At 42.1% G+C, this 24,131-nt stretch overlaps 2 protein-coding genes across 5 annotated transcripts; both read left to right on the top strand.

The window, feature by feature from the left end:
• Positions 1–371: 371 nt before the first annotated feature.
• On the top strand, positions 372–4,487 carry ppt2a (Lysosomal thioesterase PPT2-A). The gene is given in 8 exon segments (NM_001141331.1): positions 372–655; positions 2,426–2,579; positions 2,671–2,766; positions 2,995–3,102; positions 3,246–3,329; positions 3,663–3,747; positions 3,911–3,965; positions 4,064–4,487. Coding segments are annotated over 8 exon segments (882 nt in total). The 5' UTR covers positions 372–499; the 3' UTR covers positions 4,208–4,487.
• Positions 4,488–4,897: 410 nt separating this feature from the next.
• Positions 4,898–23,724, top strand: LOC106582353 (nuclear matrix constituent protein 1). 4 transcript variants are annotated; one of them, XM_014165390.2, is made up of 11 exons: positions 4,898–5,003; positions 6,039–6,265; positions 6,369–7,372; positions 7,770–7,922; positions 9,384–9,461; positions 11,765–11,881; positions 13,157–13,306; positions 13,516–13,683; positions 21,839–22,030; positions 22,279–22,470; positions 22,579–23,724. In XM_014165390.2, exons 2-11 carry the CDS (start codon positions 6,094–6,096, stop codon positions 22,681–22,683), a joined length of 2,331 nt encoding a protein of 776 aa, XP_014020865.1. In that variant the 5' UTR covers positions 4,898–5,003; positions 6,039–6,093; the 3' UTR covers positions 22,684–23,724. The 4 variants fall into 4 exon arrangements, with proteins under 4 accessions (XP_014020865.1, XP_014020875.1, XP_014020886.1 ...); XM_014165400.2 differs by lacking the exon at positions 4,898–5,003 and adding an exon at positions 5,034–5,306; XM_014165411.2 differs by lacking the exon at positions 4,898–5,003 and adding an exon at positions 5,854–5,872.
• Positions 23,725–24,131: the final 407 nt, after the last annotated feature.

Here is a 24,131-nt window from a genome sequence, read left to right on the forward strand (position 1 = left end):
GGATTCTGCCCCCTGGTGGCTGGTGTACAGAACAACTCAATCAGGACAAGTGTGCACTGCGCGTTTTGTTTGTCCAAATGATGGCACATCTGCAACTCGCATCGGTCGTCGTTAATACCATAAGTTTATGAGGCATTTTGCATTACACTCAGTGGTTAAAGACTTTTTGTGAGTGGAATTTATCCACAAAGCGTAAACCTCCCTTAAAGTGCGTGTAGTGACCATTGAATCATAGTGAATTAAATTGATGGCACCAAACACTCAAAGTCAAGCGAGGCTAGCATGCGCCTGACATTGAATTAAGATGATAAAGGAGGAAGAAGGAGTGTCTTCTTCTTCTTCCGCGAACAGCACAACAGAGGTGTAATAATGAAAGTAGGCAAACATCGTAAACTGGAACTTAAATGTCCATTTTCATTTATGCTAGGGTGATGCAACCAATTGTTCTATCCTGCACGCTGAAGGAACCAAACTTTATCTATCGGTGGTTTAATTGAGAATGAGATCGTCGTTGAACATCAATGTCAATGGACTTCTGCTGCTCTTATGTGGAGTTAACCTGGCCGGCACACTTGGGTACAAACCTGTCATCATTGTTCACGGCCTCTTTGACGGCCCTAAACAATTCCTTATGATGAGTCGTTTGATACAAGAGGTATGTTTGTAAGAGGCTACACACATTTAACCATAATTATATACTTATTAAACAGAAAAGAAAACAATTATTATGGAAATTGAGACTGATTAAATCATCGAGGTGTACAGTACCAGTCAAAAGTTTGGACACACCTACTCATTCAAGGGTTTTTCTTTATTTTTTACTATTTTCTACATTGTAGAATAATAGTGGAGACAACTATGAAATAACACATTTGGAATCATGTAATAACCAAAAAAGTGTTAAATAAATCAAAATATATGTTATATTTGAGATTCTTCAAAACTGTGTGGTTTGAGCAGTGAATGCTGATTGGCTGAAAGCCGTGGTAAATCAGAGGTATACCACAGGTATGAAAAAACATGTATTTGTACTGCCTTAATTATGTTGGTAACCAGTTTATAATAACAATAGGGGACCTCGGGTGTTTGTGGTATATTGCCAATACATCACGGCTAAGGGCTGTATCCAGGCATTCAGCGTTATGTCGTGCGTAAGAACAGCCCTTAGCCGTGGTATATTGGCCATAAACTGTATCACACCCCGTCCCCCAGCCTTATTGCTTAAATATACCACGGGTATGATGCAAAATTACTTGTTTGCTCTTCTAATTACGTTGATAACCCGTTTATAATATCAATAAGGCACCTCAGGGGTTTGTGGTATATTGCCAATAACCATGGGTAAGGGCTGTACCCAGGCACTCCACATTGCATTGTTCATGAGAACAGCCCTTAGCCATGATGTATTGGCCATATACCACACCCTCTCAGGCTTTATTTGCTTAAGTATAATGATATGATGGGCCAATATTACAGGCTGAAAACGTTGTGTTTGCTCTTGGTATTGGGGAAATTATGGATGGACGACTTGGAACATCTGCTTTTTTCTCTCTGGAGAATGTTTAACAGGACAATGGCCACAGGTGTTTAGAGGAATAGAATGTTACGTATGATTTACATTTGTATCACAGGTGCACTAAAACAGGATCTGATCAAATTCTCACTTCATGTGAAACTGTTTCCATGGATACTTATGTGGGGGGAAAAAAGAAAGTGAGAGTACTTTATACAGTGTGTGAGTGATAAAATATGTTTATTGGGCTACCAAAATCTTTTACACCTAGTAACTCATAAATAATAAATAGAAATATTAAAAGCATCCACTTCAGTTTCAGATGAAGTGAGAATTTTAGAAGGTCCTGTTTTAGTGCGCCTGTGATACAAATGTATATCATACATAACAACGCAATGTGGAGTGCCTGGATACAGCCCTTACCCGTGCTTTATTGGCAATATACCACAAACACCCCGTAGTGCCTTATTGTTATTATAAACTGGTTACCAACATAATTAGGGCAGTAAAAATACATGTTTCTTCGTACCCGTGGTATACGGTCTGATATACCACAGCGTTCAGCCAATCAGCATTCAGGGCTCGACCCACCCAGTTTATAATGTATGTTATAAGATGATAGGATCGTTTTTTAACAGTTTGACTAATTCATTCTAATTAACTTAATCATTATGACACACCCCTCACTATTGTCATTGGTTGCCTACATAACCTGGTTCAAGTAATCATGACATTACCCTGAAGAAGGCACAGTGATGCCGATATGTTGGTAAATAGCCAATAAATTACTGGGAGTTTATATAAGGAGTGTGCGACTCTCTTTATTTTTATATAATATGATAGGATAACATGTTTCAGGTACATCGTTTTTTCTTGTAACTTGCAATATAAGCTGATGTATTCTTTTGACAGGCCCATCCAGGTACCAACGTGTCAGTGATAGATCTGTATGATAACATGGCCAGCCTGAAGCCACTGTGGGTGCAGGTGCAGGGCTTCAAAGAGCTGCTCTATCCAATCATGCAGGAGGCAGAGAATGGCGTCCATCTTATCTGCTTCTCACAAGGTCTCTCTATCTCAGTTATTTAGCATTTTTGGAACAAGACATAGAGATATAGCTCTTTCCGCTTAATGCTGTCTTCCCCTGCTACTCTTAGGTGGTCTGATATGTCGAGGACTTCTTTCTACACTTCCTGACCATAATGTCCAGTCCTTCATCTCCCTCTCATCACCACAGGCTGGCCAGTATGGAGGTCAGTGATGGTCACTTTCTTCTCCTAAGTAATTTTTTTTATCAGGCAAGGCCTAGGTATAGCTCTTTCTAACACAATGAAGTTTTGCTTTTTGTCATACAACAAAGCAAAACAAATGATATTGTCTCACATTTCAAATAAAAAGTGAAACTTTGCAAGCCGTGCGTAAGTTTGAAACACATATGCTCCACACATTTTACTAGCCTTTTCGTTGTGCTTCTCCCACAGACACAGACATTCTGAAAATGGTTTTTCCTCACTATCTAAAGGCCCGTGTTTTTCACGTGTGTTACTCTTCAGTAGGACAGAAATTGTCCATCTGCAACTTCTGGAATGGTAAGAGAGAATTGAGTAGTTAAAGGGGAACTTCAGTGTCGAACAAATAGAGAACCAGAACATTTGTAAATGTGTATCTGAGTACAGTAAAGAGGCTCACAACTGTTCCTTTGTGCTTGCACCAAAATGTTTTGTCCTACCAGACCCACACCAAAGAGAACGCTTCCTGAAGAGCAGCAATTATCTGGCCCTGCTGAATGGAGAGAGACCACACAGGGAAATGACCGGTACTGAAATTCATTCCTACTGCAGATATCTCACTATCCAAAACTGAAAATGTAGATTAGTACCATTATCTGATAAGGGCCAGACAAAATCTCCAGCAAAGTTCCTTACTACTCCTTTCACACTGTCTTGTCTGCATAATGGACAAACATTTTGTTGCAACATATTATGTTTTGGCTTAAATTTATTTCTCAATATATATTTGATAAAACTGCAGATTCAGTCTGGCCCTACCGACACTGTTGTCCTAAGTAGTTTTAAATTCTATAAAATGTGGAGAGACATAGTTACTCTCACTCTCAGAACAAATAAATGTATCGCTCTCTAATCATCAGAGTGGAGGAAGAATTTCCTGCGAATCAACAAGCTGGTGTTGATTGGAGGACCAGATGATGGAGTGATTACACCATGGGAGTCCAGGTATCCATGGTCACCATCACCACCATTATTTTATACTAAATGAATTGCTCTGTTGTATATCCTGCATTCTTACACACACATTGGTTGCATCTCTGAGACGTGGGCTCGACACTAGTGACACTCTATACCTATTGGACTAACCATGTCTGTTCTCTCCAATCAGTCACTTTGGATTTTATGACATTAACGAAACCATTGTTGAGATGAAGAACCAGGAAGTAAGTTACTTTAATGGTACCATCTACCATCATTGATAATGTTCATGTCCTAATGTGATGGATAACTATGTGCTTCTCTGTCTCTCTCATTTGAATAGTGGTACGGTAGGGATTCGTTTGGGCTGAAGACACTGCATGCTCGTGGAGACCTGGCTGTGTATGTGCTCTCAGGAGTGAAGCACGGCTATTGGCATTCGAATGAGACGGTGTTCAGAGGCTGCATAGAGGAGTGGCTGACATGAACATGCTCACATTCACACATACACACTAAATATAATGTTCACAGAAAAGGTTCTGCAAATTGTCTTTAATTGACATGTCATAGTTGTATGTAGTGCCTATTTTATGTTTTTATACAGTATTGTTTGTGATTATGAAACAGCGAAATCAAGTGTTTTTTGTGCAGTAATAGGAAATACACCGAATGTAACTACATTTCACATGGTGTGTTCTTGCCCAATGCTTTCACTCTTCTGGTGAATCAGACTTGTTTCTCTCTTTGAATAAATCAGTGTGATAAGGGTATAATCTTTATATTTGACTGAATTTTCAAAATGATTACAGAACATTGGACTACTAAGTTGGCACACAATCGCCCAAGCATGCACATTACCTAGTTACATAAGGATGGGGGGGGGGGGGCTATATTCTGGGAATGATTGCCATCAGAATCAAATGTAATCTATAATGTTGCATAAACTTGAATTCCATTCCATTCTCGCTTTTAGTTGAGGGAGGAGCTCTGACACTGTACATTACCAATGAAAAGTGTGCCTATGAAAATAATCAAATGGACTGCTGACATACGGCCACTCACTTCTCAAAACGGGTGTAATCATTAGTCCAAACAGAGATTTTCTATTGGACAAATTCAGGTAGGTCCCTCCCCGTTTCGTTCCGTTTCCGAAACGTTTCGCAACAGTTTCGTCGTAATGAATACACCCCAGGTATGACTAATGACGTCTGCAAGGTAGCGCACACTCACAGCTCCTTTCCGGTGTAGGCTACTGCAGTGCGCTCGAGTTCCTGGTTGACATTGTAAGACACTTTTTTAAAAATTATTGTATTTATTTTTTACTATGTGGTCATTGGTAAAGTCATGAATGGTTTTACAACGTTTAGATGGGACCCGGTTAACTTCACCAAGGATGCCACCGGGATTCAAGTTTGCGTTCAAGACTTCCCAACTTTATCGGGTTCAGAGCGCGAAACCAGATTTAACTTCGAGAGACATATAAGCCATACTCATCCAAAAGCTTTATGCATGCAGATGGTCTAAAAGTGGACATACAGAAAACAAATCTGTGATTTTGGCAAACTCTAAAGGACGAAATAATTTTGGTAAAGTCACACTGCTTGATTCAAACTGTTAACACGTAGCCTAGAACTTTCGTGGTTACGGACTCCGCGCTGTCGGAATGAAACTTATATACACACCTATGTTGCTTAAAATAGGACTGCATAGGCAGGTCATTGGTCTTGGTTATACGTTGTGTACCACGGGCAACAGAAATAAACGTAGTTTACACCAGAAACGGTCATCTTTCGATATGGTATAGGAATAAACAACAGCAGCCTACAGTTCATAATGATAGGTACAAGCGAGCAGTGAGACGAATGGTGGAGAGATCGTGGACGTTTGTGATACTTGTTTTTTGCTTTGACAGTTTGCGAAATGTACTGTCAGCGTGGCTCAAGGTCGACGTGTAGGCGGCTGTGGTTTGCTACTGTAAACAGTCACAGCTGTGCGCGAAAAGAGCCAACGCACTGAGCAAAACATCCACACTATATAATATTAAAGCGAACTGACAGGCAAAGCAAAAATCGAAGCTCTTCAGCGGCAAACTAGTGAGAGCAGATCACTTTTATAAGTGGGCCAAAAGTGAAGCCAGCTTTTGAAAACTCAGGTCTGACTTGGAAATACTACTTTGAATGTCACTGCCAGCAAGCGCAATTATACAGAATGTAATTCTAAGATTAGACATCCAACCATTCTCTACACCATGATCAAAAAGTTTACAGTATATTTAGTTGAGGCTGCAGCCAATAATCTTTTCTGCTTTATTCCAACAGAATATTGAAGATCATTCTGTGGACATCAGGGGATTTTCTAGCCTTTCCGTCTACTATGTCCTCCAGAGGCAAAGGTGAGGGGTGTCTGGTGTGTGGGGGTGACCTGCATGGTAACCAACGGCGATGGCTCTTTGGGGGTCAGAACAAGAAAGATGGTCAGCCTCAGACTCCATCAGACTCACCGGGTAGAGGAAGTCTCTCCAGGTCTTCTCAAGGCAGCCCCTGGGGTGAGGTGTGTGTGTGTGTGTGTGTGTGTGTGTGTGTGTGCGCACTTCTGTGCGTGTATGCGCGTGTGTGTGAGTTCTAATGTTTTCTTTTCCCACTTTGCAGGTAGCACCATGTCCCTTGGCTCCACAACGTCTCCCTCGTCCCTGTCCTCACCCGCCAAAGCAATGGACCTTCTCTCTGTGCTGACACACATACTAGGCCAGTCCGTACCACGGGGCAGTGGGCGGGGGGAGTTCTTGTGTGGCAAATGTGTTTCCGTTCTAGAGCGGGTTTTCAAGTTTGACTCTGTCATTTCCAGAGTGAGGGTCTTATCCTCTGAGAGGCTTCAGAAGTTGACCCAGGAGAGGGACAAGGTCAGGCAGTGGGTACGCAGCGCTTACCGCCAGCGACACCCTCAGGATTTCAGGATGAGGAGCAGCACTAGTGAGGAGGATGGTGAGGGAATGGGAGACAGAGAGGGTTACATTGAAATGTTGAAGGAGAACATGGCCCTGTCAGAGTATGAGTGCTGGTCTGAGAAATGGGACGCATGTCCATACTTCAGGAGAACGGGGAAAAGATGCACAAAGGGGAAAAATTGTGAGGGATGTGATTCTCTGAGGGTGTCCGACTCCGCCTACGAGTCAGTTTGTGGGGTTCCCCGCCGCCTACCCTTCCAACCCTTTCCCCCCTTGGCCCTGTCGCGGGACAAGTCGCAGAGCATGCCTCTTCATTGGTCAAGGGTGCCGTCGCTAAACTCTAGCCCAGCGTCATTGGCTGGATCCACTCTCTCCTTACAAGCGTCCTCTCGCACTGAGTCCATCCAATCACTGGATTCGCTGGATTGCCGTGATCCATTTGATTTTCCAGATGATTTGTCTCTCCTGGTCCTCAGAGAGTTGAAAGGTATTGAAGGAAAGCCTGTCAGTTCACCTTCGGGGAGTAAGATTCCCGTTTTGGGAAAGAGGGAAGGGCGATATTCAGGAGAGGTAGGTGAGACATCCTCCCCTGAGGTAACAAGGGTGCTGAATTTTGGAGAGCGGGAGAATGGAGGAGAGGAAGTGGATGGAGAGACCAATGATGTTTTGACTGAATTAAGGGACGAGTTTATTCCACTACACAGAGAGGTGAGATTTATCTTATATCCTATCAAAATCCAGCATGCCAAATAATGACAGGAAGTTATTATGAGTTGGGCAAGGATTATTTTCTGACGACAACACTTTGGGTTCCCATAGCCTATAAATGAGCCCTTCCCTAGTCAGGAAAATATCTCTGCCCTAAATGAGGATTTTCCGACAGGTTGCCTTGCCTGTGGTCTGTGGATCACTCCGTCTATCACTGAGTGTAAATATTTACTTAGTGATCTGTAATATGTCATCTAGGATCTATAATGTCTGTAGCCAGTACAAAGGTCTAACTCTGAATATTCTCTTACTTATAAATACAGGAATAGGACTTCAACAGAATTAAAAGTGACAATTTAACTGCATTTTGTTAAAGACATTTCTTAATTCATTTCAGAGCAATACAGGTCGAGTGCACCTTGCAGTCAGACAGTTGAGAGGACAGCTTGATCTAGCTATGGCACGCATCAAGACCCTAGAAACTGAGCTTAAACACGGGACCAAAACCAAACCAGATACCAATGTCAGTGGACCAGAGGATTGGATTAAGGTAAGCACTGAGCAGTTTACAGAATTTTTTTTCTCCACTCTACTTGTTTCCCCCATGTTTCGACATTTTCAGCTGGATTCCCAGACACAAATGAACCCCAGTCATGGACTAAAAAACATTCTCAATGGAGATTCTCCAGGACGAGGCAGTCTCAGGGGAACCGGTCATTAGTATTTATAGTAACTTATTGAGAAAGAAAACAGTTTAAATTGGTGAGCAGAATGGAAGTGTCATGATAATTTGGTTGCGTACACACAACTAAGGTTGACACTCCCTGTCATGGTACCAGACTGCTGACGTTTTATACACGATAAACAGGTATAGGCCTAGTCAGCCGGTGCACAGCAATATAATGGCCTGAACATAGTTTCCCTAACATGCTTCCTCTGCATGTACTTGCGTGCGCACACACATACACGTCTTCAGAATCACTTGGATAGCAATGTCTTTAAGCCCTGCTTGTATTGACTAAGCGCAAATAAAGCATTATGCAAGGAATGATGGGTGTGTTACAGTTTGTTTGGTCTCTGGACCAGGGAGTGTCCTCTTTCCTTAATGCAGGTGCGTTCATATAACCACACACAACCACACATCTCCCTGGAATCTTCCCCAACTAGAGGAGTTTGCCCTGCAGCTCAGGATGGCTTTTCATAAAGAGATCATTAACACGCTACTCAGCTGCTGAGTGGCGTCTGTTAGCCTTATCTCCTTACCGTAGACTCAAGTTATTCAACCCGGCATCTACCTATGGTTCTAGCATGTCTGGGCCTCACCCCCAGCTGTTACGGCGTCTTACCCAAACTCATTCTCATTTCATGAGATTCACGTCTGAGATTCAGGTCTGGCTTGAGTTCCAGTTTTTGGGATATTTTAAGAAGCCCTATTAGCAAGTTCAGTCTGGGAATGGGAGCTGTAAATCCACGAAGAGCTTTGACGATTAAGAGCACCACAGTCAGCTCTACACAAGGAAATATTTTAATTTGCCTGGAATCTGGTATTAGCTCCACCCAATCCTGGAAAAGGTCAAATAAGTCAATCATTGGGATTAAGTATTTGTGTGCTCTGTGTGAGGTCTTACTGTATATCAAGCTTTTGTGATGGGGAACTTTCACACTTGGCACTTGCAGGGCAGATTATAGGTTTATACTGTGTTCTAAATTTATTACAAGAATACAAACTGATTGCCTGCATTCTTTGAAAGCATCAGCTGTAACATGGTGGCATATATCACCCACAAGACACTGGCTGCAAAATGGAGAGGTCTGCTGCTCCACCCTGGTCCCAGATCTGTTTGTGCTGTCTTGGCAACGCCTGTGGTCATTGTCATCAGTTTGAAAGACAACACAAACTGATCTAGGACCAGGCTAGTCTGCTCTAATATCGCTGCAACAATGCCAGCCCCCTGTTGACTTGACATCCTTCATCTAAGTGCTGTGTATGGCGTGATTATGGCTTTTTCAGTTGCCGCAGAAGGACGGGGGAAACTTGCTTCTGCAGAGTTTGGGGCATTCGCTGCACAGCAGAGACCGAGTTATCCAGGTGAGTGATTCATAGTGATTCTATGAGGGGAGACAATGCAGTCATGCTGAAAACACAGGGATCCACTTCACTCAGGAATGAGACACTGGCTGAGCTTGTGGAATGTTGCCATCACAACATGGACACCCCAAGCTCTTAAACTCCCAGACCTAACTTAAGATATAGTGGTATTAGCAGATAGAAATCAATTTATCACTAAAGTTTGTATGGGTGAGCAAACCTCCTTAGCTTAACATAGCCAAATAGATCAATCAAATCGGTTTAATATAGAGTACCAGTCAAAAGTTTGGACACACCTACTCATTCCAGGGTTTTTCTTTATTTGTACTATTTTCTACATTGTAGAATAATAGTGAAGACATCACAACTATGAAATAACACATATGGAATCATGAAGTAACCAAAAAAGTGTCAACAAATTTAAATATATTGTATATTTTAGATTCTTCAAAGTAACCACCCTTTTCCTTGACGGGTTTGCACACTCTTGGCATTCTCTCAACCAGCTTCATGAGGTAGTCACCTGGAATGCATTTCAATTAACAGGCGAGCCTTGTTAATATGTGGGATTTCTTTCCTTCTTAATGCGCTTGAGCCAATCAGTTGTGTTGTGACAAGGTAGGGGTGGTATATAGAAGATAGTATGGACTTGGTCTTTTACCAAATAGGGCTATGGCAAGAACAGATCAAATAAGCAAAGAGAAATGACAGTCCATCATTACTTTAAGATATGAAGGTCAGTCAATACGGAAAATGTCAAGAACGTTGACATTTTCTTCAAGTGCAGTCGGACAATCCATCAAGCGCTATGATGAAACTGGCTCTCATGAGGGCCGCCACAGGAAAGGAATACCCAGAGTTACCTATGCTGCAGAGGATAAGTTCATTAGAGTTGCCAGCCTCAGAAATCGGCAATTAACTGCACCTCAGATTGCAGCCCAAATAAATGCTTCACAGAGTTCAAGTAACAGACACATCTCAACATCAACTGTTCAGAGGAAACTGTGTGAATCAGGCCTTCATGGTCAAATTGCTGCAAATAAACTACCACTAAAGGAACCCAATAATAAGAAGAGACTTGCTTGGACCAAGAAACATGAGCAATGGATATTTGACCGGTGGAAATCTGTCCTTTCGTCTGATGAGTCCAAATTTGAGATTTTTAAGACTAACCGCCATGTCTTTGAGACTCAGAGTAGGTGAACGGATGATCTCCGCATGTGTGGTTCCCACCGTGAAGCATGGAGGTGGTGTGATTGTGTGGGGGTGCTTTGGTGGTGACACTCTGTGATTTATTTAGAATTCAAGGAACACTTAACCAGCATGGCTACCACAGCATTCTGCAGCAATACTCCATCCTATCTTGTTTGCGCTTAGTGGGACTATCATTTGTTTTTCAACAAGACAATGACCCAACACACCTGTGTAAGGGCTATTTGACCAAGAAGGAGAGTAATGGAATGCTGCATCAAATGACCTGGCCTCCACAATCACCCGACCTCAACCCAATTCAGGTGTTTAGGGATGAGTTGGACCGCAGAGTGAAGGAAAAGCAGCCAACAAGTGCTCCAAATATGTACGGAACTCCCTAAAGACTTTTGGAAAATAATTGTAGTTGACTACCTCATGAAGCTGGTTGAGAGAATGCCAAGAGTGTGCAAAGCTGTCATCAAGGCAAAAGGTGGCTACTTTGAAGAACCTCAAATATTAAATATATTTTGATTTGTTTAACACTTGGTTATTACATGATTACATATGTGTTATTTCATAGTTTTGATGTCTTCACTATTATTCTAAAATGTAGGAAATTGTAAAAATAAAAAAACCCTTGTAAGTAGGTGTGTCCAAACTTTTGACTGGTATTGACATATATATGTTCATGTTTTTATTGTCACATTTATTTGGGTGTGTACACAGTTTAGCAAATGTTATAGTGGGTGCAGTGAAATGCTTATATTACTAGCTCCTAACAATGCAGTAAAATGTCAAACGGGTACACAAATAATCCATTTAAAAAAACAAAGAAAGTCAAATGTTGGAACAAATCCAATTATCAACCCAAATAGCACTGTAACAGCAGTCCAGCTGTGAGTGGTTGGGGCAAACCCTGTTTTCTTAACTATCATTGTCTCAATATTTATCATTGAGACATTTGTTTAAATGCAGATTTTGTATTCTGGTGTAATTGATATCATGTAATTTTTTTCTTATCACATCAAGTCCTTTTCTGAAGCCATCTCTGGGACAAGCCGTGTGTTAATCCATGATCAGACATTAATTTCCTGTCTCCCTGTCTGTCTCAGGAGTGCATGTGTCTGATCAGGAAGGTGTGTGTTGAGGTGGGGACAGGGACAGACGTGGCTGACAGACTGACACAAGCACTCACTGACAATCTGAAACAAACTCTCTCCGACAATAAGGTGAGGGCTCAGATTGATCCCATTTGATTATGATTTGAATAAACTATGGGTTTAGAATAAAATAAACTCAAAATAAACTTGTGTAGACTGTCAAAGCATGAACAATAATATGCGTAAATATTTCCTTTTTTAATGACATTACTTAAGTGATAATGCCAGAGAAGCCGGTGTTTGGAGGATATATTGGTATGGGTGTGTTTCGTCTCTGGCAAACCGTGCCAATATATCCTCCAAACACTAGCTTCTCTGGCATTATCACTTTTAATACAACGGGTTACCAACATATTTTAATAATGATTGACATATTTTCATTAAACGTTATTTGGATTAATTTCATCCTTCCACAAGATATAGTCCCGACAGACATCTGGGTCGCGTCTCTAGCAATCCTAGTCATTCACTCTACTTGTTCTGTATCTATGGACGCGACCCAGTTGTTCGTTCTAAATGTTCCATTGCCATACTGGCTGGCAACGTTCTTATCCCTTGCTTGCTAGCTAGCCAACTACGGCTAACTTACAATCAAGTGCAGCCAGAATAACAGCAAAATAGCTGCATTTGTTTAAGCTGTTTTCTAGTGATATTTATTTGGATACATCCATAACAATGAGCTAATTTGGTGTGATTTCGCCTGGCATAGAAAATGTGCACACTTGTCAGGACACTGTTGTTCAGGGGAGCTAGCCAACTACACAGCTACCGTAACACAATCACTTCAAACTGAAGCTGGAAAGACTGCAAATTAGCTGCGTTTCGTTTGAACTTTTTTCAATTGACATTTTTTGTATATATCCATAAAAATTACTCCAGCTGATTTCATGATTTCGACTGGCAGATATAGGGTGCCTGCCTGTCTGTCTCGTCCGAAATCCCGACACGTTCATTACTATGGGACAGCAGGAGATTGTTTCAATATTGAAATACGATGTTGCAAATGTCGCGAGACAGACTGCAAGGTTTATACAAATCTCCGCTGTTAAAAACAAATTGGTAGTCTAAAATAAATCTGAGATAATGTATAGATGCTTTTTATAGTCGAAATTAAGTTTATAAGTTGCCTGACTGGGCTGATGACAGTCCAGATGGAACAGAGTAAATAGGCATTTTAACATCCATATATTTAGCCGGTGGCAATTTGTGGAATAGACACCGGCTGGTATGCGGTTTTAACCAATCAGCATTCAGGATTAGACCCACCCGTTGTATAATATGGGATGTAGAGCATTTCTATACAAGGTTATTTTGCTGATGTCTTATGTTCTACCTCATCTTTAGCTAGCCCTGGAGGCTCTGCGCTCTGAGATGAGTGAGAAGGAGAAGAGGATGGAGAGCGAGCTGGAGGAACTGAAGAAGGCTGGAAGAGACCGGGAGAAAGACCTCTCCACACTCAACACTGTACTCCAATGTAACCAGGACATCATCAATGTGAGTCTGAAGTTGAAAGCATACACACACGTGTGATTGCTGTGCTACCAGTGTATGGCAGTTGCTGTAGAACAAGTACACACACACTTTCTTTCACTCACTTTCATTAACAAAGGCAACGTTATGCTGGATATACTATAGTTACTCAGTCAAAGGTGTTACTAGTAATTTCTCACATAAGGGCTTCATTTTTTTCTTCTAACCCCCAGGAACTGAGAGTGGAGCTGGTTGAGAAGGAGCGAGTGCAGCGGGAGGTGCAGAAGGAGAGGGAAGTGTGGAGACAGCGGGACATGGCCCTCAAAGCAGTCCAACAGGAGAAAGAGTCCCTTCTCCTCTGCCTGAAGGAGGCGCTAGAGAGCTCTCAGAAAGACATGCAGGTGAGGGGATCACCTCAACATACAGTATCTCTATAGGTTGAATTAAATTAGGTCCGACAAGAAGGATATCCTGCTGGAACAGGTCTTTTGCGTGAAGAAAAGACCCCGGAAAAGGGGACGCAGATCGGGGATCCTTCTGAGAATCCGGAGGCGAGCGAGTAAACTCCCAATGCCTTCCATTCTTCTTGCTAATGTACAATCATTGGAAAATAAAATTGATGACCTACTATTAAGATTATCCTACCAACGGGACATTAAAAACTGTAACATCTTATGTTTCACCGAGACGTGGCTGAACGAAGATAAGGACAACATAGAGCTAGTGGGATTTTCCATGCACCGGCAGAACAGAGACGCTACCTCTGGTAAGATGAGGGGTGGGGGGGGGTGTCTTTTTGTCAATAACAGTTGGTGCGTGATGTCTAATATTAAAAGTCTCGAGGTATTGCTTGCCTGAGGTTGAGTACCATATGATAAGTTGCAGACCACATTATCTATGAAGAGAGTTCTCATCTGTATTATTCGTAGCTGTCTATTTACCAACACAAAACGAAGCTGGCACTAAGACCGCTCTCAACCAACTCTATAAGGCCATAAGCAAAGAAGAAAATGCTCACCCAGAAGCGGCGCTCCTAGAGGCCGGGGACTTTAATTCAGGCAAACTTAAATCAGTTTTACCAAATTTCTACCAGTGTGTCATGTGCAACCAGGGGGGAAAAAATCCTAGACCACCTTTACTCCACACACAGAGATGCATACAAAGCTCTCCCCCGCCCTCCATTTGGCAAATCTGACCATAATTCTATCCTCCTGATTCCTGCTTACAAGCAAAAACTAAAGCAGGAAGTACCAGTCGCTCAATACGAAAGTGGATGACGCGGATGATCACGCGGATGCTACACTACAGGACTGTTTTGCTAGCACAGACTGGAATATGTTCCAGGATTCGTCCAATGGCATTGAGGAATACACCACCTCAGTCATCAACTTCATCAATAAGTGCATCGATGACGTCGTCCCCACAGTGACTGTACATACATATCCCAACCAGAAGCCATTGATTACAGGCAACATCTGCACCGAGCTAAAGGCTAGAGCTGCTGCTTTCAAGGAGCGGGAGACTAATCCGGACGCTTATAAGAAATCACGCTATGCCCTAAGACGAACCATCAAACAAGCAAAGCGTCAATACAGGATTAAGATTGAATCCTACTACACCGGCTCTGACCCTCGTCGGATGTGGCAGGGCTCGAAAACTATTACAGACTACAAAGGGAAACCCAGACCCGAGCTGCCCAGTGACGCGAGCCTACCAGACGAGCTAAATGCCTTTTTATGCTCACTACGAGACAAGCAACACTGAACCATGCACTAGAGCACCAGCTGTTCTGGATAACTGTGATAACGCTCTCGGTAGCCGATGTGAACAAAACCTTTAAACAGGTTAACAACATTCACAAAGCTGAGGGCCAGACGGATTACCAGGACATGTACTCAAAGCATGCACGGACCAACTGTCAAGTGTCTTCACTGACATTTTCAACCTGTCCCTGACCGAGTCTGTAATACCTACATGTTTCAAGCAGGCCACCATAGTCCCTATGCCCAAGGAAGCGAAGGTTACCTGCCTAAATGATTACCGCCCCATGGCACTCAAATTGGTAGCCATGAAGTGCTTTGAAAGGCTGGTCATGGCTCACATCAACACCATTATCCCAGAAACCCTAGACCCACTCCAATTCGCATACCGCCCCAACAGATCCACAGATGACGCAATCTCAATCGCACTCCACACTGCCCTTTCTCACCTGGACAAAAGGAACACCCATGTGAGAATGCTGTTCATTGACTACAGCTCAGCGTTCAACACCATAGTGCCCATGAAGCTCATCAATAAGCTAAGGACTCTGGGACTAAACACCTTCTGCAACTGGATCCTGGACTTCCTGACAGACCGTCCCCAGTAGGCAACAACACGTCTGCCACGCTGATCCTTAACACTGGGGCCCTTCAGGGGTGGGTACTTAGTCCCCTCCTGTATTCCCTATTCACCCACGACTGTGTGGCCAAACACAACTCCAACACCACCATTAAGTTTTCTGATGACACAACAGTGGTAGGCCTGATCACCGACAATGATGAGATGGCCTATAGGGAGGTCAGACTAGCAGTGTGGTGCCAGGACAACAACCTCTCCCTCAATGTGAGCAAGACAAAGGAGCTGATCGTGGACTACAGGAAAAGGCGGGCCGAACAGGCCCCCCATTAACATTGACGGGGCTGTAGTGGAGCAGGTAGAATTTCAAGTTCCTTGGTGTCCACATCACCAATGATCTATCATAGTCCAAACACACCAAGACAGTCATGAAGAGAGCACGACAAAACCTATTCCCCTTCAAGAGACTGAAAAGATTTGGCAAGGGTCCCCAGATCCTTAAAAGATTCTACAGCTGCACCATCGAGAGCATCCTGCCCGGTTGCATCACCGCCTGGTATGGTAACTGCTCGGCATCTGACCGTAAGGTGCTACAGAGGGTAGTGTGAACAGCCCAGTACATCACTGGGGCCAAGCTTCCTGCCATCCAGGACCGATATAATAGGCGGTGTCAGAGGAAAACCCATAAAATTGTCAGAGACTGCAGTCACCCAAGTTATAGACTGTTTTCTCTGCTACCGCACAGCAAGCGGTACCGGAGCACCAAGTCTAGGACCAAAAGGCTCCTCAACAGCTTCTACCCCCAACCCATTAGACTGCTGAACAATTAATAAAAATCTCCACTGGGCAATTTACATTGACCCCCCCCCCCCCTCCCTTTTGTACACTGCTGCTACTTGCTGTTTGTTTGTTACCTATGCATAGTCACTTCACCCCCACCTACATGTACAGATTACCTCAACTAGCCTGTACCCCCTGCACACTGACTCGGTACCCTGTATATAGGCTTGTTATTGTTATTCTTATTGTGTTTTTATTTTTGCCTACTTGGTAAATATTCTCTTGTTCTTGAACTGCACTGTTGGTTAAGGGCTTGTAAGTAAGCATTTCACGGTAAAGTCTACACTTTTTGTATTCGTGCACATGCTGTAGGATTTAGATCAAGACTCCTACTCTGAGACGCTTTGTAAATACAGACCCAGATGTCTTGAAATAACAAATTGAGTAATTTGAGTATCTATTCGTTTGACCATTCCTGATCTAGAATTGATTCCAGGTATATCTCTTTTTAGTGTGCCCACAATTGTCTGTGTCAAGTTCAGTAACCAGTGCTGCATGCACTGACCTCTGTTATTCAAGTTAAAGGTGCTACATGTCGATTGTCTCACCGATGTGGAAGCTAGGCGAATTGCAACAACACTTAGGCGGAATATAAACAACTCTCTCCCACTCCCACGCATACCAGTTCCCTGCAATACGGTGGGGAGGTTAGCGCTATCCGACATCCAATGATCCCGGATAGCATGGACCATGGTGGAGACTATTTTACTTTCAGTTTCGTCCACCAACTTCAAACAGTCGTAGATATTTCACTGCGATTTTAGATGGTACAATGATACTAATGACAATGAACTATTCAGTGCATGTTTTCTCACATAAACTGAAATAGTTCGAAGAGTGTAGAATTTTAGCAACCAGGAAATGACGGAGCGATTTCTACCTTGGCTTCCTTGTGCTTGAGGAGGAGATGACCACGCCCATTAGGGATGTAAGGGGGGGCAGTTTTCTACAGCTGGGCGATATGGACAAAAAGTCACATTGTGACGAATAACTATTTTGCTTGATAACAATAAATAGATTACAACGCAATGTTCCCTCTAAACTGCTAATATTCCCTCTAAGAATAAATACCATGTCGCACAGAGACTCACTTAACGGAGTTCGCCCCACTGGTTTGCACCATATAGATTGTTTTTTTTTCTGTGATCGAATCAACATTATATCAACCCATTTTCAATGCAACAAACCAAAACAAATCTAACTTTGCAAGATTGAGTCTCTGATTTTGCCCAACGGAGTAGAATTATATTGGCGGGTGTCGCCCATCAGCGGTCTTGAGCTTTTCAGATCAGAGCGCATATGCACATTTGTTGATATTCTTTGCTAGTTACCAAGTTATTAGCCCAGTTATAGATACGTATAGGTCAGCAATGGGGAGTTACTGTTTCCTACAAGAACACAAAACATGTAGGCTACATTTCAAGCTGTCTTGGTAAAAAGCTTATGTCTAAAGGGGCGTTGTATTTTGAGACAGGCTTGAATATGCAAATAAGATAATAGGCAGAGGGGTGGCCTACATTGTCTAATTCTCTGTATGGTAATAATAATTAATTATATTTTGTAAAGTGGTTTCTTGCATCATACAACACAATAAAATGCAATGTACAGTCACCTATTTGGCCAATGTTGTTACAGACCCGGTAAAAAGTAATGAATTAATGTCAAGCCCTTCATAATGTAAAAATATTTTAAAAGTCTCATGCAATGTAGGCCTGAACAGCAAATATATGCTACTGTAGGCTATGTCATAGAAATCAAAAGCGATTTCAATGTGGAAATGTTATGGGATTCGCACCGTTTTGTTGGTAGGCCTACATTATGCTCAAATAGCCTATTGGCTACTGTCTAAAACTGTAAGGGGACAGCCTCAGTGTTCAGTGTAAATGTGCATCAGAAGTTGCACAAAATTCTCACAAGGTTCAAGTTTCCTCTCACAAGACCAAATATTTGCTCAGTGCCCCCCAAAAAATTGCGGGAACATTGCTAGAACAATAAAACCACTGTTTTAATGTACAGTTACTTTGCATTAGCGCCAGGGCTCTAGACACATTTTTACAGTGCCATGTAAGTCACCTGAGATGGTAGCCTAATATTTAAAAAGTAAGCTATTTATCTTACATATTTAGGGAATGCATGATTGATATTTTGATGTGCAACCTGTCAAAATAGGATCCAGTATTATCAGATTTATGTTTTGGCTCTTTGTGCATATACAGTACCAGTCAAAAGTTTGGACACACTTACTTATTTCAGGGTTTTTCTTTATTTTTACTATTTTCTACATTGAAGAATAGTAGTGAAGATGTCACAACTATGAAATAACACACATGGATTCATGTAGTAACCAAAAAAGTGTTAAACAAATCAAAATATATTTTAGATTCTTCAAAGTAGCCACCGTTTGCCTTGACTGCTTTGCACACTCTTGGCATTCTCTCTCAACCAGCTTCACCTGGAATACTTTTCCAACAGTCTTGAAGGAGTTTCCTTCCTGTGGTCCAACTCATCCCAAGCAATGTCAATTGGGTTGAGGTCGGATAATTGTGGAGGACAGGTCATCTGATGCAGCACTCCATCACTCTCCTTCATGGTCAAATAGCCCTTACACAGCCTGGAGGTGTGTGATCATTGTCCGGTTGAAAAACAAATGATAGTCCCTCTAAGCGCAAACCAGATGTGATGGCGTATCGCTGCAGAATGCTGTGGTAGCCATGCTGGTTAAGTGTGCCTTGAATTCTAAATAAATCACAGACAGTGTCACCAGCAAAGCACCCCCACACCATTACACCACCACCTCCATGCTTCACGGTGGGAACCACACATGCGGAGATCATCTGTTCATCTACTCTGCGTCTCACACAGACACGGCAGTTGGAACCAAAAATCTCAAATTTGGACTCATCAGGCTAAAGGACAGATTTCCACCAGTCTACTGTCCATTGCTCATGTTTCATGGCACAAGCAAGTCTTTCCTTATTATTATTGGTGTCCTTTTAGTAGTGGTTTCTTTGCAGCAATTCAACCATGAAGGCCTGATTCACACAGTCTCCTCTGAACAGTTGATGTCTGCTACTTAAACTCTGAAACATTTATTTGGCTGCAATTTCTGTGGCTGATAACTCTAATGAATTTGTCCTCTGCAGCAGAGGTAACTCTGGGTCTTCCTTTCCTGTGGCGGTCCTCACAAGAGCCAGTTTCATCATAGCGCTTGTTGGTTTTTGCGTCTGCATTTGAAGAAACTTTTAATGTTCTTCAAATGTTCCACATTGACTGACATTCATGTCTTAAAGTAATGATGGACTGTCATTTCTCTTTGCTTTTCTGAGCAGTTCTTGCCATAATATGTACTTGCCCTTTTACCAAATAGGGCTGTCTTCTGTATACCACCCCTACCTTGTCACAACAACTGATTGGCTCAAGCGCATTAAGAAGGAAAGAAATTCCACAAATTAACTTTTAACAAGGCACACCTGTTAATTGAAATGCATTCCAGGTGACTACCTCATGGAGCTGGTTGAGAGAATGCCAAGAGTGTGCAAGCCTGTCATCAAGGCAAAGGGTGGCTACTTTGAAGAATCTAAATATGAAATATATTTTTATTTGTTTTACACTTTTTGGTTACTTAATGATTTCATATTGTTATTTCATAGTTTTGATTTCTTCACTATTATTCAACAATGTAAAAAAAAAAAATTAAATAAAGAAACCCTTGAATGAGTAGGTGTGTCAACTTTTGGCTGGTTGTGTGTGTGTATGTATGTGTGTGTGTGTGTGTGTGTGTGTGTGTGTGTGTGTGTGTGTGTGTGTGGCGAGAACGTTATTGTATTGGTCAGTGAGTGAGTGAGTGAGGCCCTAATCTATTGATTTCACATGACTGGGAATACAGATATGCATCTGTTGGTCACAGATACCTTAAAAAAAAAAAAGGTAGGGGCGTGGATCAGAAACCAGTCAGTATCTGGTATGACCACCATTTACCTCATGCAGCGCAACACATCTCCTTCGTATAGAGTTGATCAGGCTGTTGATTGTGGCCTGTGAAATGTTGTCCCACTCTTCAATGGCTGTGCAAAGTTTCTGGATATTGGCGGGAACTGGAACACGCTGTTGTACATGTCGATCCAGAGCATCCCAAACATGCTCAATGGGTGATATGTCTGGTGAGTACACAGGCCATTGAAGAACTGGCACATGTGCAGCTTCCAGGAATTGTGTACAGATCCTTGCGAACTGAGCCTGGGCAGTATCATGCTGAAACATGAAGTGATGGTGGCGGCTGAATGGCACGACAATGGGCCTCAGGATCTCATCAAGGTATCTCTGTGCATTCAATATGCCATCGATAAAATGCAATTATGTTCATTGTCTGTAGCTTATGCCTGCCCATACCATAAACCCACCGCCACCATGGGGCACTGTGTTCACAGAGTTGACATCAGCAAACCGCTCGCCAACACGTCGCCAAACAGGTGGTGTGCGGTTGTGAGGCCAGTTGGATGTACTGCCAAATTCCCTAAAATGATGTTGGAGGCGGCTTATGGTAGAGAAACGAACATTCAATTCTCTGGCAACAGCTCTGGTGCAGTCAGCATGCCAATTGCACACTCCCTGAACTTGAGACCTCTGTGGCATTATTTTGTGACAACTGCACATTTCAGTGTGGCCTTTTATTCTCTGTGTAATGATCATGCTTTTTAATAGTCTTCTTGATATGCTACACCTGTCAGAAATTCTCACTAACAGGGATATAAACAAATTTGTGCACAACATTTGAGAGAAATAAGCTTTTTGTGCATATGGGATCTTATTTCAGCTTATGAAACATGGGACCAACACTTTACATATTGCGTTTATATTTTTGTTAATTGTACAACGATCTCAGTTTTATCAATTTGACATCAGATTCTGACGTTTATCCACGTTTATCCAAATGTCAAAGTTGCTCCAAATGTGAAATGTCTATTGTTCCATTTCTCCTTGCACAATGTGGGGAGAGGGAGTAAGAGTGGCTCACTCACATAGCAGCCGACCGCGAAATAGGGACAGGCAGATACTTTTAAAGCAGGAATCAACATAATGCATAGGCTATTACACAAAACGCTTCGGTAGGAGTAAGGCAATGTCTGTCGTCCCAGCTTTAGTTTTTATCCCCCCATCTTTGATTACAGAAACTGATCTGGCTTTTGTTGTCAAATAGAAAGTCTGCATTTTAGAATGCGATTTTGTATTGGCCCAAAATAAAAAAATTTCACACACTATTACTGCAGCTATTTTATGGACTTTTTCTGAAATTACAATGCAAAAATTCTACATGTAGCTCTAGAGTTCACTCGCTTCAGGGAGACTTTCCTCCTCATTATTTGTAATCTTTTCCCCCAGGCACTGTCGGACTCTGTGATTAGCCAAGGGGTGTCAGGAGGTGGGGCAGAGGGGGCTCTGGCCTCTCAGCTGAAGGAGAAGGAGAGCCTGGTGATAGCCTGGCTTCAGGACAGAGAGGAGCACAGCGCCACCATGTGCCGGGAGGTCACCAAACTCACCACCGCCCTGCAGGACTATCAGGGCATAGTGCAGGTGAGTGTAAACGATGATGGTAGTGGATGCTTTCACCAATCCCTGTCTTTCATATCAGTGAAGAGGAAGCCATGTAAGACTAGTAAGATGCTCCCTCTATATACTGAGATGTGCTGTGTCTTCCATTGTCTTTTACACAATTCAGGTCATCTTCAGTGAGGTACCTAAAATACCAAGCCTATAATATAGTTTGGTCATTTGAACCCATACCTTTCCCCTCTTCCCATCTTTCCCCCTTCCTTCTCAAGGAGCAAGAGCAGAATCATAGTCAGACGGTGTCTTCGCTGTCAAAGCAACTCAACGACACACGCAACGACCTGAGGGAGAGAGGGAAGGAGAACAAGGAGACCCAGCGAGCCTGGCGGAGCGAAAAGGAGGACAAAGAGAGGGAGGAGAGGAAATTGAGGGAGAGCCTGGAGGAGAGAGACAAACTCATTGAGGTATGTCCGTACATGAGCGCGATATGTCCATACATGACCTTAGAAAAGCACTAAAGAGTAGACCAAATTAACACTGAATATTTTTATTTGTAAACCTGTTTTATTTAGCAAGTTCTCCTGGATTCCGAGGAACGTGATCATCTACTCAAAGAACTTCAACAGAACCTGCTGAACAAATTTGAACCCATGATTGCTGTCAAACACACATTATGAAAAAGACAAACAAGATAGTGAGAGAGCAGACAACGTGGAACCATGAAGGTACAATGCACATTTTATATAGATGAGTTGCATGAACCAGCACTTTCTTTCACCACAGGTAGTTTACTACTAACTACAATTTTATGTAGGCCTATTGAAAAAGTTGTGTTTTGCACATTTGCAGTAGTTGCATCTTACCTTGGCAGGCAAACCTTGGTTTTTGTGTTAAAACAATTTATGTCCTTTACAACACTCCTGACTGGATATTTGTCAATAATGATAATGTTATTGCTCCATTTTGGCATCGTTCTTATTTGTATATTCATATTGACTGATTTAATTGATGAAGTATGCAAATAGTTAATGTCTGACATGGACCAAAGTATATGTTGAATTTGCTTAAATGGTACTCTGTCAATGAAAGATATCAATACAGACGGCTCAATCAAATCCTTTCATTGACTGAGATTACCGTTTATGCAAATTCTAAATACACGTTGGTCCATGTCAGACATTGATTAACTACTAGCATGGGACATGGGGAAATGTTTCATGAGATTTGTTTGTGTCCTTCAGGGCATCGTGTAGTGCAACCTAATTGATAAGTGCTATCAGAAGGGGGATTATTATTGTGTTGAATTTGGACCGTTTGAAGTTGCAGTTTCCCAAAAGCTTTCTTTATTGGTGTCATACTGTAAGTTCTGTGCTTTTTGTCCCTGAATGTGCTTTTTTGTTTTTTTTATTCATACTGCCATTCTCTTTACACATTAGCTACATCATACTGCTTGGTATTTTGATTGTCATGAAGGGGTTAACATTTTTGACCCCAAAATATTTATTTTGACCTTTTTGGTGGGTTTAATTTTACTACAGAATGGTTTGATACATTTATTTTTGGAAAAGGTTTCTAATTTTATGTTCTGTCTTTTAATGTTATTTTTCCTTTTTTTCATGTTGTTTTAGACCTACTGCCTGTTTTTGGGGGATTTGCTGCCATGTTTTCATTTTAAGTCTTTGTGAGATTGAGAAATAAACCTCTCTATATGACCGAAATTATTGAATGTAGTGTGTTTTCATTGCATGTATTTTGCTGCCTATGTCATGGAGGATCAAAGGGACTTTCATGACCCGCGGGTGTCTCATATGCTCTGAACTTCACACTCGGGAATTTGATCCCAAGTAAACGGTCATGGCTAGAAGGGATCCAGCGTTTGTCAGAATGTGCTTTTTGTAGCCAGTTTAGGAGAACTTACGCAGTAGGTTAGAATTAACGTGGCAGTTGAGAATTAGGATAAAGTCAGGAAAAGGGTTAGGGTTAGTTAAAAAAACAACTTTTGATGTAAATTTCACAAAAGCTGGATCCCATTTAGACATGACCTCACCCCACAACTGACTCACCTATTGTCCAATCACAAAAAGGACCATGGTTTCTGGTTACTTGGAAACTGTTGCTTTGGAGA

Source organism: Salmo salar, chromosome ssa02 (assembly GCF_905237065.1).
Source record: "Salmo salar chromosome ssa02, Ssal_v3.1, whole genome shotgun sequence".
Classification (NCBI taxonomy): domain Eukaryota; kingdom Metazoa; phylum Chordata; class Actinopteri; order Salmoniformes; family Salmonidae; genus Salmo; species Salmo salar.